Below are 16,635 nucleotides of genomic sequence, written 5' to 3' on the forward strand. Positions count from 1 at the left end.
GACATGATGAAGAGCCAGGGTGGGGCAACAAAACACACCTGGGATTCTTGCCAGCGTTAAACAAAGCAATGCGTCTAGCTCATATAAACATGGTGCGATATGAATATGCTATTCAAAAGAAAAAAAGGGGCAGTCCTTGAAAAGCAATCACTCACGCTGTTAAGGAATGAAAATCAAGGTTAAAATGCCTTGCATCATCTAAGCACACATATAAGGGTCAAGGTAGCTGATCTGCCCCATAGCCCTTAGGAAAGGCAACAGAGAGCTGAGACGGAGTCTCAGCCCAGTCCTGGTGATGGCCCAGGCTGGGACAGACATTTCCTTCCCTGTAACACCCTCCTCAAGCTCTCGGGACCAGATGTTATTGCTAATCTTCTACCAAGAGTCCTCATAGCACATCTATAAATTCTGAAACTATTCTGAGGTTAATCAATGAACCCATAAGTAGGACGACACTCCAGCAGAACACCCAGGAGTTAAAAATAAAGATCTCAGTGACCTGGGAGTATCAATCGATGGCCTCAGCTCCTTCTGCAGTAATCTCAGGCATTAATACTAAATGCTGCAAGCAAAGCCCGTACCATAAAGAAAGGCCCTCAAATTAGTCATGACATTAAAGCTCCAAGGCAAAGGAAGCCCAAGTAGGCGCGACTCCCTCACCTGCGGGCTTTCGCTGTACAGCATGTGCAATTACTCCCATAAGCCAATTCCAATCTCTGGAGCCCACTTTCCAAATAAGCAAGCATGCGGGCTAAACTGTAATCAATAAACAAAAGCAGAATATGGCACTATTTCCTTAAGTAGCCATTAAACATTTAAAACTAATTTCAGAGCTGGTTATGAGACTCAGTAACACGCTGAGAAATAGGCTGCTCGAAGGGTCACTACTTTTTCCTGTTCCTTGGAACAGACATTTAGGCAAATGACAAGAACAAGTGTGGGAACGGTGCATGGGTAATGCATCAGGGTGTTTTAGCAGCTGCCTCCCTATCGGGGATAAATACTCCAGAGCACACAGTCAAGGGAACAACCTTGCAAACACAGCAAGCTGCTAGGCGTGTTGAACAATGAATGTACCAAGCAGGAAGAAGCCACCGTGGCAAATATTTTACTGAGCCTGGGGGAAAAAGATGCAGCCAGGATGCTCTGTCAGGCCAAGTACATCGCATCCATATGTTGACGAAACGTGCTTAGTTACATTAAAAGGTGGCTTTCATTCCGAACCCCCACACTAGCAGCCTCTTGAGCACAATGTGCCTAAAACATAGCACTGAATCGTGATAGGTTAATGTACGTGGTCCCTGCGATGTTAAGAATCGAGCTCACCCAGTGCTTGCTTTGCTTCTCCTTTATCAGTGTTGGGGTTTACATTCTCAGACTCTCCTGCCTCACAAGTAAGTGGCCAAGTGACAAAAGGCCAGTGGCCACCTGCTCAGCAGTGACGGGAGTCATTTCAAGGACCATCCCCAGGGCAGATTTGGTGTGTATTTATCAAGGTGGCATCTCCTTCCTAGTCTTCCCACTCTTTCTCTGAGGCCTGCCACACCCCTCTGGGCTGGGAGGGAGGTGCTCAGGGACACCCACCACTTCCTTCTACCCACTAGCTGCCCACATCCTGGGTGCAAGGCCACCAGTGCCAGCCCCCCGGGATGGAGTCGGCTTCCTATGCACTCATTTTCACCTGTCCCCAGCCTCCCACCGGCCCCCTCAGCCCGGGGACTCTGCTCATCAGTTGTCTCCCTCCTCACTTCGCTCTTCAGCCCCTTCCTGTCACCATCTGTGATGACCATGTGTGCTGATTCCTTGCCTGGCCGAGACAATGCTTCTCCCCATTTCTATTTAGATTTCTTCCTCATGATCATCCCTGTACCCATGACCATTTGGTTTCCTCCTCAAGTATGGTTTTCAATCTACTGATTAAAAAAAACATCTTACGGGTTAAATTATGGCATCACAAAAAAGCTATACTGCAATTCTAAATATAGCATTGCTTAGAAATAGGCCATCGTGGATGAGTTGTTTGAGATGAAGTTCTACTGGATCAGGGGTAGCCCTAAGTCCAACAGGACAGGTGACCTTGTAGAAGAAGAAAAGATAGACACCCATGGAAAAGGAGAATGTCTTGCAGTTACACACCTGGCTGGATGATGCATCCACATGCCAAGGAAGGCCAAGGTCCACTGACCACCACAAGATACCTAGAAGAACCAAACGTGGACTCTTCCATGGAGAATCCACAGACAGTGGCCCCACTGGCACCTTCATTTGAGGCTCCTGGCCTCCTGACAAGGAAGAAGAAATTTCTTTTGCTTCAAGCCTCACAGATTGTGCCAACTGGCTACCACCAGCAGACAGCACATCTTTACTAGCAGAATGCTGGCAAGTGCAGGAACCTTCCAGTTCCTCAGGCACAGAGGACTCACAGTGCCAAGACCAGGAAAGTCCCAGGCAAAACAGCACAAATCTGCCTTGAGTCCTCTAAGTCACCAGGTACTCTGATGGGCGCCTTGCTCCTGAGAAGCTGCCCTTGTGTGGTTCTCATGTGCCCTATTCTCAAATATCCAGTTCCTTCCAAGGGTGTAAAGGAACGCAGCCCCTCCGCCACCACCTTCCACACTGAAGACGAGCTCCCTCAGGTGTCTTCCAAGGCCACACACTGTCACATCCTCATGAACCATGTCAGCCTCATCAGTGTCACCTCCTTCCTGTCAAGCCCACCATGCTCCCCTCCCATGCCTCAGGCCTCAGCACTTGCTCTTTTCCTTGCTTGAACCCCTCTCTCTCGGTGAACCCCATGCAGCAATCAGCTGGCCCTCAGCATGGGCATGAGCCCCACTTCCTTGATTGACTGCCCACCTCCTGCAGCCTGTGCTGCCTGGCTTGCACGCTCCTGGCCTGTGCTCCAGACACCCCAGGAAGACACTTGCAGAATCTAAAGCAATGGTTCCTTCAGTTCATCTTCCTGAAAACAGTCCAAACTGCATCAACAGGAACTGAGCTTTTGGCTTCTATCACCTCGGGATTTATTAGCACAGAAGTTGTTCCTAACAGACAACTATTAAATGTTTGTCTATCAACTCTTCATTCAAAATTAAAAACACAAAAATTAAAAATACAATGAAATGCCATTTATTCAAGATGGTTTTGGCACAAATCCCAAAGCCCAGTGGCACACTCTGCTGGAAAGGTTATAGAGAAACAGACATTCACACCCAAGACAGTGAGGTTATGAAACGGATCAGCCCTCATTAAAGGGAATTGGGCAACATCTAGCAAAACCACTTATGTATTTACTCTTTGACCAAGAAATCCCAATCCTAGGAGCCTGTTCCAAGGAACCCTTGCAAAAGTAGGGAGACAATGTTTACAAGAGGCCCTGTGCACTGCAAGATTATCTGCAGCTGCCAGGACAGAAGCTAACAGAGCCTCTTTAGGGGGGAACTCAGGCTGGCCACCATGGAGAGCTGCGTGGCTACAGAGGAGGAATGCCACAAACCGATACAGTCCACAGGAACTGGGCTCTATGACACATGGATTTGTCAAGTGTTCTCTAAGCCAGGCACAGTGGTGCCTGCCTGTAACCCTAGCACTCTAGGAGGCTGAGGCAGGATTGCAAATCACGCCCAGTGTGGACAATTTGAGCAATTCAGCAAGACTATGTTTCACATTTTAAATAAAAAATGAACAATATGTTATGGGATGTAACTCAGAGAGAAGGCCATGGATTCTATCTCTAGGATCATCAGAAGGGAAATTAAATACTCCATAAAAAGAAGTTGTATAGATGCCACATTTTATCTGATAGTACAGGTATACATCTGTGTGTGTAGCCAGATTTATTTAAATTACAAAAGAAGTATAAACCATGAAATATAAGTAGAGATTGAGCTAAATGAAGAGTCAAGAAAATGGCAAGAAATGTGTGATTTCCCCAAACACCCTTCATTTCCTCAATTTCAGTCTGAAACACAACAGTTGGTAATAGATTCTGAGAATCAAAAGTAAATTTAAATAAAAGAAACCAAGTCCCTTTGGGATTGGTGGCATAACCACATGGAAGGAAATTACTTCAAGTGATTTTAAAAGGAATAATTCTGCAAGATCCCCCAGCAAACGATGTATACCAAGGACCGAAAGAAGAGAAAAAAGCCATCTTTAAAGGTTTTCAAAAATCAAAAGCAACTGAGATTACGTGAAGCTGTTATTCTGCGCGCTTTGAGGAAAGACAGAGAAATGTGGACACAGATTCTGAGGGGGAGGGGAAGAGAAAGACGCAGAGTGAAGGTCAAGAAAGGCCCCAGAGCCCCGGAGAAGAGCTGGCAGTATCAGAGAAGCTTATGGTGCATTTTATTTTTGAAAGCATTTTTCTGGAAACTGCACTCTTCAAAGAACCATCTGTAAATAAGGTTAGTGCTTGAAGCAGAGAGAAATATGCAATTCCCAGAGCTGCAGAAGGAAATCGGTGACAGGGTTAGGAACATCCTGTGATCCCAGAGAGTGAAAAGGCGATCAGAGATAATTCAGGTGTGGTCAGAAGAACCCCAGACACAACCTCGAGGTGTTTTGCTGGACTAAAGGGCCACAATTATTTCACCACCTACAAGGGTAAATACTGGGATGGATTAAAATACACCAAATATATTGAAATCCACATGTTAATGCCTCTAGGAGGCAGAAGAAGGAGGAAAGCAAATAAAATATCTTACTGAGCTCATGGAAGACCAATGTATGATTAGCAGGATGTTAGCCGACCAACCTTCTCATTACCAAGGATTTGCAGAAGGTAGAAACACATTTACGCTGCCTTTTCTAGCTGCATCTTCAAGTACTTAAGTAGCTAATGAAAGAACACTAGTTTATAGAGCAGTATTCTATCTACGAGATAAAGAAACAATAATAAAATTAGAAAATCCCAGACGGGGTCCCAGGAATGCTTGGCGGAATACTTGGCGTTATGGTAAACAACATGATTTTCCAACTGGGTGTCGCAGACACCATGAACAGCACGTCACCCACCATTAGCAAGATGGAGATGCGAGCCTGCACCTAACGGGGTATCTGGAAGGCACTGCACATTCAGCAAGGTGCTGAGAACAGAAAAATATGTGCACAGTATGTTCAGAGTCCAGACTGCAGGGAACCCACAACTCAAAGGGCCCAGTTTCTTTAAAAATTATCCATAGGATTTGGTATGAGATGATTTTTGGATGATACCCATTCTTTCTAGGGTGTGATGGAATCTCAGTTTTAATTTGCATTTCCTGAGTGACCAGTGATGTTGAACATTTTCTCATATACTTATTTGCCATTTGTATTTCTTCATCTGAGAAGTGTATATTCATCTCAGAAGCTCATTTTTGGATTGGGTCCTTGATTTTGGGGTGTCTGATTATTTTTAATTCTTTTTGTATTCTAGATATAAATCATTTGTCTGAGGTACAGTTGGCTAAATATTTTCCCAATTAGTGGGTTTTCATTTCACTCTGTTGGTGATTTATTGTGAGGTGCAAAAACTTAATAGCTGGTGGGGCTGCGGGGGAAAAAAGGAACCCTTCTCCACTGCTGGTGGGAGTGTAAACTGGCTACTGTGGAAATCAGTGTGGAGATTCCAAAAAAGCTATTTTTAGAAATCCCATTCAACCCAGCTATGCCCTTTCTGGGTATTTTTCCAGGAAAATTGAAAACAGCATATCACAGCAATATATGTTCACCCAGGTTTATAGCAGCACAATGTGTAATTGGCTAAATCTTGGAAACAACCCACATGCCCATCAACCCAGGCACGGATAAAAGAGATGTGATGTTTTTTGTACAATGGAGTACTACTCAGTTATAAAGACAGATAAACTTGAGGCTTTTAGAGGGAAATGGATGCAACTAGAAGCCAAACTCGTAAGTGACATAAACCAGATTCACATGTATCAACATCACACTGACTTGCTAGTGTGAGAAACTAAAAAAGTAAGGAAGATTCCAAAAGGTACAACAGATACAGTGCAATGGAAAGAAACTGCTCAAAAGGAAAAAACCGAGATGGGGGAAAAGTAGAAAAGAACGAAGGGAAAATCTATACAAAAGATAGCTAAGATAATTGTACTACTGACTGTAAGGAATTGTTCATTGAAAGGAACAGTTAGTGGTTATATTGTTTGATCGATTTTGCATGCCTAGATCTGGTAATCTGAGCAACTATTTTGATGACAAAAATATGCAATATAATAACCATTGTTAATGTCCAACCATCTTGCTTTGAAGTTCTGTACTGTTGGTATTAGTTTTCAGTTTATTATCTTTATTAAAAACATTATCCTCAGGAGGAACAAAGAAAAGAGCCTCAAGACATGGGACTCAAGACAAGTTGCAATGGACAGACTTCACAGAGATCCTGATTGGATACTCTGGTAACCAAAAGTGGGAGTCATCACGAGACCACGCAGGGGCTCTCTGTGCTGGCCAGATAACTGACAATCTCACTAAATCACCATTGTTTGGGGATTTTTGGTTTTTTTTTTTTTTCTTTTAATAATGGTATTATAAAATCTTTTTCTTTGAGAGTCATAAACTAAACTATAATAAACAGAATTATGTGATTTCTTAAATTTTCCACACAATATTTCAGTGGGTATGATACAAGAGCCTGGGTAGGATTTAAATGGGGGGGAAAATGAGCCACGAATTGACAAGGATGAGGATAGCTCTTTCTTTAGCCCGTGCTGCTCGTCTTTGTGTACGTTTAAAATGTATGATGCTAGATTTTTAAAATAACAAATTATAAAGCTATTGTTAAGTGAATTAATGAAATCCAAGGTCTAATCTAGGCTGGTAATATAATTCAAAAAGTGTGGGGCAGAGAATCATTTTTCTTTATCCTGAATGCTTCAAGCAAACTAGGTATGAAGACACTGTATCTTTTTTGATGAATAAAGAAAAAAAGAGTGGATGTAATGAAAGTTAGTTAATTAATTGCACAGCTTCATGGAGACACCCAAGACATCAGACTAATTCTGCTGCCAATCAATGCCAGCTGGGGACAAAGGAGAGCATTTTGTGGCATGAGCAAAGCTTTGCCGGAAAAAGCCACAATGAAGAATTTCTTTGGTTTAACTTGATTTTGTTATTTTGAGTCATGTTTTGAATCCTCCAGCTCAAATGTCTTGGAGGCCAGCCCACATCAGTTAACTGAATGTGGCCTCAAATGACAGGGTTTTCTACCCACGGGAATCCCTTCTTGGAACCTTCATGAGGTAAGGGTCATTTTTGGAGGGCTATTTTATTTTACATTTTTGCTTTTATGTTAAACAGTGTCCGACTCAAGATTGGAAGACCGTAGAGCAATGCTGTTCTTTGCCAGTAATCACGGACTCTGCGCTCAGGAGGTGGCTTTGCGGTCCGAGCGCACCTGCTCTTACCTTTGTAGGAGATGATGGGGTGCTCCGCTCTCTGGCACTGCGGACCCTCCGCCTCCAGCCGGGCAAGTGTGCACAGCCCCAGGCTGGAGAGCAGCCATGCGAGGACGCACGCTGCCTTCATGGTGGGCAAGGGGTCTCCGGCTCCAGGCACTTGTCTTCTACAAAGCTGGTCCTCCCCTCATGTGGGAAAAGTGCCTGAAACACACAAGAGAGAACTGGCTGGTGAGTATAGACTCAAGTTTTCTGGAAGGTGATATTTGAAGAGCCTACACTAAGTGCAATGTTATAATTTGTGGAGTTGAGAGACCATAGACAACACAGACAATCTATTTTTTTCTAGGTGATGTTTCAGACAGACAGGGAAGGAGGGAGGGAGGGAGAGATGACGTATCTCTCTAATTTTATCACATAACCCAAGTTTAAATTCTACTGAGTCACCCTGATCACTTCTAAGTAAAGCCTGTAAAGAGTTGTGGTTATTGAGTGGTTTTCCCTTGGAAGTTTATCATCATTTCTTGAGCAAACACAGAGATCTAAATATGAAAACCTTAGCAATCTCCACCCATCCCATTTCACAAGCAAAATACCCTATGCAATAGAGCCACTGCCATTGTTTTACCAGAAACCTGATGAGTATTACTCTGCCTACCTCATAAACTACCCATAATCTGAGCATGTGCCAGCCTGCATAAGTTCTGGCTAGAGTCTTAGTGAGTCAAATAGACTCTGGATTCAGCAACAGCTGGGTGAAATGGTGTTGGAAATGCTGGAAACCTTTAACGATCATGAGCAATTTAAAAGATTAACAAGCTTTAAAGGAAGATAGGCTTGTAAGAGTAACCAGACTCCAACTTCTTAGAAACCCACAAGGAGGAGCAGAAGTGCTTTGGGAGTTCAGAGAAAGTTATCTTGCCCTTTAGAGGGATCAAGGGAAGCCCCGATAGGGATTCGTGTTTGAGTTTAATACTGAAGGATAAAGAGGATTCCCACAGATGGAGATTCTTGGAAGGTCATTCATGCCAAGGAAAGGGGATGAAAGGCACACTGGAACATGCAACACGTTTGGGGATGTTGTATTATACTTATCCAGACACCAGCAACTACAAAAGGGAACAGATGAAGAGATAGTAGACTGAATTCCCCCACTAGGAAGGCAAATTATATTAAGGCAAGAGGACTGTATTTCCAGGAAAGAAGCTAGCATAATACATATACTGGTCAGCTTTACTGGGACAAAATACCTGACACCACAACTTAAAGGAAAAGTTTATTTTGGCCCAAATGTCTAGAGGGTTCCAAGGAAGCTACTGCTGCCCAGTTCATGGTTGCCAGAAAGCAGAGGAAAGGGGCTGGGGATTTAGCTCGGAGGCATAAGCGCCTGCCTTGTAAGCAGGCAGTCGCGAGTTTGATTCCTGGTACCGATAAAAACGAAAAAGACCAAAAAAAAAAAAAAAAAAAAAAAAAAAGAAAAGAAAAAGAAAGCAGAGGAAAAGTGAAAAGCACCTGAGAGGAAAGGAGTCAGGGGCCAGATACAGCTCCCCAGGGCACACCTCCAACCACACACACCTAGAAACATGGTTTGTTCATCCACTAGGTGCCTCGCAAGCCAACCAAATTGACAACAAGATGAACCACACAGTACATTAACTTCGATAAAATTATCCCAAAGATCATTCTCACAACAGTGTACAGAGGACAATGAACTGTCTATAGCAGTGGATTAGTTATTCTGAAACTGCTACAAACTACTACTGTTCAGAAAGGAAATACGTGAAGCTATGATTTCAGGTGTTGCCAATGGGAATAAAAAGAAAGGCAAAGAGCAAGTAATAAACAGAGCAGGTAAAGTCCGGCAGTGCTCCCAGAGGAAGGTGGCCACAGATTCTGACTTAGCTCCACTGAGACACAGGTCTAGTTTCCTTCCTTTGCACCTAGATTGACCCTGTGATCGCTCAGTAATTGACACAGCAGCCCCAGGAGGAGGCTCATCCTGAAGATCGGGCCCAGTGACACCGGCAATTTCTACCTCCTGCTCTGAGAACACAGAAACTGCAACCTCAGGCTAGAAGTTCGACTACCCTGCAACTGTCATGCTAGAGAGATCACAGTTAGGTGCTCTGGAAACTAGTTATCCCTGTCAAAGCACCAAATACGGGGTGAAAAGTGTAACTGACAGCCACAGAGTCACACAAGTGAGCTCTACCTAAATTCCGGATCCATAAAATATAAAATACAATGATTGTTGTTCTAATCTGCTAAATTTCCGAAACCCACAGCACACAGGCACAGATGGACTCCTAACTGATAATGGCAGTGACGCTGCAGATAGGAATGTCACTGATTTAAATACGATCATCAAAAGAAGGGTTCAGTTTAGATGAGAATATTATGATTTAGTCTGCTACACAACAGGTTTCAGACGCTGAATGAAGATTTAGAGAAATGCAGTAAACTTGAAATTCCAAGTTAGGTGCTCAGAAAGAAAAAAGTCACAGATAGAAGGTGTGATACGGTTGAAGTCAGAAACTTGGTTGTTTATTTTTAAGGGGGAGTATCAGGAAAATAAAGATGAAGAAAGTTGTTTGTTAAAAAGTAGGAAGCTTTCAAAAGAAGTAGCTGCAAAAAGATGGGGGGGGGGGGGAGAAGAGAGAAAAAAATCAGGAGCTGCTGCTCCTGAATGTGCAGCGAGGGCCCACACTTCCTGGGTGCAGAGAGAAGAAACAGATTTAGCAAAGAGGACAAGTGGCCTCACTCTCAGTAACATCAGGCCATGATCGCTGAGATATCTGGCCCCAGACAGGCCACAGTCAGTGGTCAGTAGGGAGGGACAGGCTGCAGCAGTAACGGAAGACAGGACTCACATGGCAAGGAACCCAGACGGGAAGAGGTGCAGAGATCTGCACCCCCTTAATGCTCCGTGAACCAAAAAAATGCAAAGAAGTCAGGTAACATCAAAACACAAAAATTTAGGAAGATTTTAGGATAGAGAAAACAGATTGACAGAATTTGACTATCTGCCCCCAAACTCATGTTTACATTTTGTTTCAATGGAATGGTATCTGGAGCAAGGCCTTGAACCAATGCTGGATTAAAGTGTTCTAAAGGATAAGAAAAGGACGATGGAAATGTTACAGAGCACAGGGGCTAGGGATGTGGTCAGAGATAGTACATGGTCTTCGTACATACGAGGTCCTGGGTTCAATGCAAATACCAAAAATTAATAAATATATGTAAGAAAAAATTGGTGGATTTCATAGGAGTTGATTCAGTATCAAAAGTAACTAGATATGATGGTCCAATGGTGTTCAGAGTCTCTCATCCATCAACACTTATTGTCAACTGCATACCCATCTCTCCACATGCATGTACTAATTATGGGCATAAAGAAGTGCAGTACAGGATTCACCAGAACTACGATGCCAGCGCAAGTAGGCTTTGAAGTCTTTCAGGATGAAAGAGTCTCTAGAATGCTCGCATATTCAGTTCATGCTGGGAAGCAAATGATCACCCTGCAAACGGAGGCCAGGCAGGAGGCTGGGCTCAGCAAGAGCAAGAGATGCTGAGACTGGGGGCAGCAGAGAAACAGGCGAGAGAACAGGAATCCAGAGGTTATCTATTCACTGGAACAGACAGTGGATGGACAAGTGCTGATTTTCCCGGTGACTTTCACCTTTGGGAAATGAGTCGTAGCCTTCAAAACTGGAGGCCACGTGATGACTCAGATACAGAGGCAAAGATATGAGGTGGCTCATTCTTCGTTATCCGCCTAACCTGAGACTTCAGACATGCAATTTCTTCAAGAAGCATGGCACTAGATAGATCTGTTTTTGGAGAAATGTGCTGCTGTGAAGACCAAGGAGGTTTGGGGCACCACACCAGCCCACTCGGGAGAGCAGCCAGGCAGAGTTTCATAGCCCCATATAGAAGAAAATCAGCGATGATAAAGATAAATCAGGAGGAAGATGGAAGTAATAATAAACCCCCAGTGCAGGCTGGCTGTATAGCAAGCTAGACGCCTGCAGCAGGAACACGCGGGCCCTCACCAAGCAGCATTACACAGGGAAGCGCTGACCTGTGCCAGCATCCAGGATTGAGCCTGAATTAATGAGTCGTGAAGAGCAAATTCTTCTCTTGTACACAGTGGTAGTGCCCTAGACCCAAGTCAAATCAAAAACGCATTCTGTTAACTATGATGTGAGTTCGCAGTCTATTACTGTAACAAAACACAGGGGAAAATCAACAGGAAGGAAGGTGATATTTATTGTGCCTTATGGTTTAAAGGACTCAGTCCACACTCACTTGGCCTTACTGCTTTGGGATGTGAGATACACATGTGTGAGTGTGTGGCAGAGGGGACTTGTTCTCCTCCTGGTGGCCAGGAAACAAAGACAGAGACAGGCCCTCTATATCCTGTAAGGGCAAACCCCCAGTGACCTAACATCCTTCCAAGTTCCAAGAGTGCCATGAGCTGGGGCCAGGCCTTCCCACAAGGGGCCTGGGGGACCCTGGAGATGCAGATTACAATTATGAAGAAAGCTACAGGCACCTACATGCAAGCCCAGCCTTCCTTTCTTGGCATGAGCCAACCCTTCAGTCCTGAACCCAACACCCATCCTCAAGAATGAAAGCCAGAGAAACAGAACACCACGGGCCCAAAATGTTCTTCCTTTGGGATTCAGAAAGGGGCGATTAGAGAAGAGGGCAGCTAAGATGGACCACAGGCCAATGGTGACCAGACGGAATTACACGTTTGCGGCGTTAAACTTAGGCAAGCACACTGAACGAGAACAGGTAATTCTCAGAAGTTTACAGTTTTCCAACCAAGATGTGTTACCTTGTTTCTTCACCATAAAGGTGCTGTCACTATCATCGTTGCTGGGAGCCAGCGAAGGGCGTGTGCAGTGCTCAGGGAGAGGTGTGGGCGTTTCCGAGCCCCTTTCCATCCCTCCAAGCCCACGGCTCTGCACTCTCCTCTCTCCACTCTGCAGGTCCAGCGTCCACTGAATGGCACAGCTCTCACCTCGCGGTGGGGCCCAAGCTGAACACACACCAGGGCTCTTGTGCTCCATCTCAGAATCACTGCCGTTCGTGCACAATCGCTGGTCTCGAGCAGCATCTGTGGCCTCTACACAGGCGATGCGGGTCACACTGCTCTGTTTTTTGTTTCTATTTTTATTTTGGCAACCAAAAATGTCTCCAGACATTGTGACGCTATCCCTCGTGGAGAACTTCTGATGTACATGAAATGAAGCTATCATCACTTTGAAGGATTACAAAAAACACACTTCTACAAAGCACTCAGCTGAACGTGCTTTGAGTCATTTCAGCAAAATTTCAGTACAAGTGAAAGGCATGTTAATGGGCCTTATTTACTGCATGTGACAAATATATTATGAGAGAATTTTCAACAGCTCAATTGCAATAAAGACTTTTTTGTAACATCACCCTACCACCTCTGGAAAATTAAATCTACATTAGGCAAATCAATATAAACGACTCTGCTGATATGAAGATTTGTTACAGAGGAAAAGGTTTGGACTCCAAATCTAAGGACTTCTGTAGCATCTATTTCAAATCCCCTGAGGCTTTCTTCTTAGTTTCCTGGAGTGGGAGGATCACTGTATAAGCTGGATCTAAATAAGTACAACTTTGTATATAAGTGTTTGGGCAATAAATAACATTTCCTATTCACACCCACACTCACTACAACTGAAAAGGCTTTGGGGACAGAAAATAACTGTTCCTTTTAGAAAATAAAAACGCTGTCAGATGAAAAAGAAATCAAAGGAATAAAAACGTATACAAGGAGCTTTGCTGAGAGCAGAGTTTAACTAGTTATTAATAAAAGCTGAGCCAACCCAAGCAGAATGAGTTTCATTTCGAGGCAAGGTTGAGCTTCTCGTGAGCTGCACAGTGAAGGTGGATGCAACTGGATCCCTTGGCTGAATCAGAGACACAAGGCTCTCCTTGGTCTGTGCCCTGCCCAACAGTGTCCAGTGCCTTGTAAGTGATAAGACAAGGACGATGGGAGAGTGAGCCAACCAGCAAGGTGGCCTTTGAGAGGATGCGAGGAGCCACATCCATTGCTGCCAGCAGCAGAAGAGTCCTTGGTGCCGCAGGGCTGCAGCCAGTGCACCCGGGACCTCCTAAATGAGTTTCCTTTTACATCAGAAACACACAGGGCCAGCATTTGTGGAAGGAGATGTGCATGTATGCCTTTCGATCCTTCCATATTTTGACCCTGTCTAAGCAATCAGATGAACTGCTCATGAAACTCAAACACAAAGTTCAACTTACAATGAAAGCCACAGAAACAAGAAGAATCACTTAACATCTAAACAAAGTTCCCCATGCTTGTTTGCTGCACCCCAGCACAGCCAGACACGGGGTCACAACTGGCATGAGAACAGCCCTGCCCTATTAAAAATAAAAGGTCACACCTTTCCTGTGCTTTCCAAAGTCCATGCTGTACCCTTCCTTCATCAGCTACTCTAACTTATCCACACTATGCACACTGCAAAGCCAGGGGTCCAGCCGGGTGCTCAGAGGAAGCTTGCACACTCCTCTGCACACTTGCTGATGCCATGGGCCCCCACCCACTCAGGCCACCAAGGAGGCACGCATCAGGCTGTCTTTCATCACTAGCCCATGATGGTAGCTTCTGAATGCAAGACCAATGCACCTGCCGTGTTACCCATCTTCAGCAGAGGCTGCCTAGCAGAGGTGCACAGCTTTCCGTGTTTGTAACTTTTGACCTCTTACGCTGCAAGCAACTGTGTCTAAAGCACAGTTTCAGTGCCAAGTGTATGTGCTGTAACATGCTGAATGGGCCACATGAATGAATCAAACATAACAGAGCCAATGTTCCACTTGGCATTCATAATCATCCAGCCCTTGGCACTAAGCACATCCCATTGGGAGCTGGCTGAGTCCCCCGGTACACATGAGACAAGAAAAGCGCAATGACTCTAGAATTTGGCAAGAACACAGGGAGGTCAAAATCATGAATCCCTCTCTTCACTTTGAAGTGCAGAAAGTTAAGGCTCAGGTAGATTAAGTGGCACACAAAAGATCAAGTGTGAGGGGCAGGTCCTGCTCCCTTCCTGTGCTGTGTATTGTATATTCTGGCCTCCTGCTCAGACTTGCAAAACCACACACATGACTGCAGGTGGCAGGACTCACGTCACCCCCAGGAACTCCGTCTGCCTCCCTGGGCAAGAGCCACAGGAGCAGAAATGAGTGGCATTGCAGGAGTGTTGCAAATCAGGCCAACTGTCCCAAAGGAAGCCATCTCCGGGTACAACACTCCAGCACAGCCAGGGGACCAGCTTGAGGAGGTCAACAGCTTCAGTGCTCCAGGCACAGTTCACAGCTGCCCACCAAACAAAAGTCTATCTTCTGGTAAATACAAAACAGAAGTGGGAACAAAGTCTTTGAAGCAGAAGAACTTCTCTGTGTATGGCAGGAGGAGAAGATAAGAGCTGTGATTTTGGATAGAGTTCAAGTTAGAGCATTCAAAGACAAAATAAACCATCCAGGGGAATCAAAGCCCACAACGTGTTCAGGATGAGACGGAACACTATGCATAAGTCTATGGTCTTTCCTCCCACTGGGGTCAGGTACCCCAGGTATTGAGCAGGAAATAGGCGTCAATAAATAAAAGCATAAACCTAAGCTCATGCCAAAGTGCTTAGGCAAATACAATCTTTCAACTTTTTTCCGAAAACCAATACATGATCATTTTATTCTTGGGGAAACACAGTAGAATTAGAGAGTCTTTGTTATATCGAATATGAGGGGAATCAGATGGTATCCAAACACACTGCATGATCAATTGTTATGTGCAATGTTTAAAACCTAGTTCCCTTTTGTATTAAATCAACCAGGTACCTTAACTGTCAAGTTTTCACCAAAATAAGTTTATAATAAATCATCAAGGAATGTCATCATGAAAATGCTAATCACCTGGAGTACAGAAGCAGGGCTGGCTGGCACCTTCCGGGAACTGGGTAAATCAGCTGTGTTACCCAGAGTCTCATCAGATGTGAGCTAAGATGGGAAGAAATTTTACAGCTCCATAAAATGATCTCACGTTATAAAATGGGCAAAAGCAAACGTTAAGCTATTTTATCCATTCCAATAATGGTTCAGCTCCAGTGACTTTACTTTATATCTCTCCTCCAAGGGAACGGTTACTATGCTTTCACCTTCTTCCCCTTGTTTAGCCCCAGACTGCCTGGAGGAACGATAAAAATAAATGAAGTCCATTAGATAAAATTATTATTTACACAGAGGCAATACTAATTTTATCCATCAGCAGATTTTAAAAGTAAGTGAGAGTGCATTCACTCTATTTCTATGTCAGCTAAATCAACAAGAGCACTTTCTAGGAAACAAAAAGATAATACCTAAACAAGGAGAGCTTGTGACAACTCAAACACATCGCTACTGCTGAAGGATTTATGGCAAAACATGTTTTTCAAGGAAGGAAACCCAGGCGCAATGAAATAATCAGGTTATAAATGACACAAGTGAAACTACTGTTGTATGTCTCAGTTAAGATGGGCAGCAGCAGGAGGGCTGGTTCTTCTTGGCAACTGCCAAGGTAGAATGGCTTTGCCCACACACAAGAGCATGCTACCACACTGGTCACTACAGCATCGCCACTGGTCACTTCCTCACAGCCAAAACCAGAAAGGTTACACAAGCGAACACCCGTGGGCTATCAGACCACTGACTTCCTCTCCTGACAACATTCCCAATCCTCTCCTCCTGGTTCCCATACCAACCCAGTCTCCTTGGGTTCCTACCAGGTCCAGAACTCTTGCTACCCAGTCTTGCTTTTAAATGCTGCTCTCCAGTACCTCCTGATTCACCACTTTGTCCTCAGGCAACACCCCCTCCATCACCTATGATTTACATATTTTCTAAAAACTGGCTACCCCTAAATCTGTGAGTCTCTCCCAGATGTCCATACAGAATACAGACTCAGAAATCAAGAAACTGCTGTGGCTCGTGCCCAGGTGTCCCCCCAAAGCTTCCTTCAAACATAGGTGAAGCTTTGCAGAGGCGGCAGGACCTAGAGTATGTGATGCTGGGATCAAGGGTTGTGATTACTAAATCATTTCACTGATTGGGCCTGGCATAGTTCTGGGAGTGGGTAACGGGATGGCTCACCGAGCCGTGAGTGGTTTCCACCCTAAGGGCATGTAGTACAGACAGAAGG

At 44.5% G+C, this 16,635-nt stretch overlaps 1 protein-coding gene across 2 annotated transcripts in view; it reads right to left on the reverse strand.

Moving 5' to 3' along the window:
• The window catches only part of Sema5a (semaphorin 5A), a 455,270-nt gene that overhangs the window by 285,007 nt on the left and 153,628 nt on the right, over positions 1 to 16,635 (reverse strand). For both annotated transcript variants that reach the window (XM_003466703.5, XM_063257960.1), the window contains exon 2: positions 7,410 to 7,604. In XM_003466703.5, coding sequence (XP_003466751.1) covers positions 7,410 to 7,530 — 121 coding nt within the window. In that variant the 5' untranslated portion in view covers positions 7,531 to 7,604. The remainder of the gene's footprint in view (positions 1 to 7,409; positions 7,605 to 16,635) is intronic.

The sequence above is a fragment of the Cavia porcellus genome, unplaced genomic scaffold (genome assembly GCF_034190915.1).
Source record: "Cavia porcellus strain 051 isolate PalLab524CR breed Dunkin Hartley unplaced genomic scaffold, mCavPor4.1 scaffold_11, whole genome shotgun sequence".
In the NCBI taxonomy this organism is placed as follows: Eukaryota; Metazoa; Chordata; class Mammalia; order Rodentia; family Caviidae; genus Cavia; species Cavia porcellus.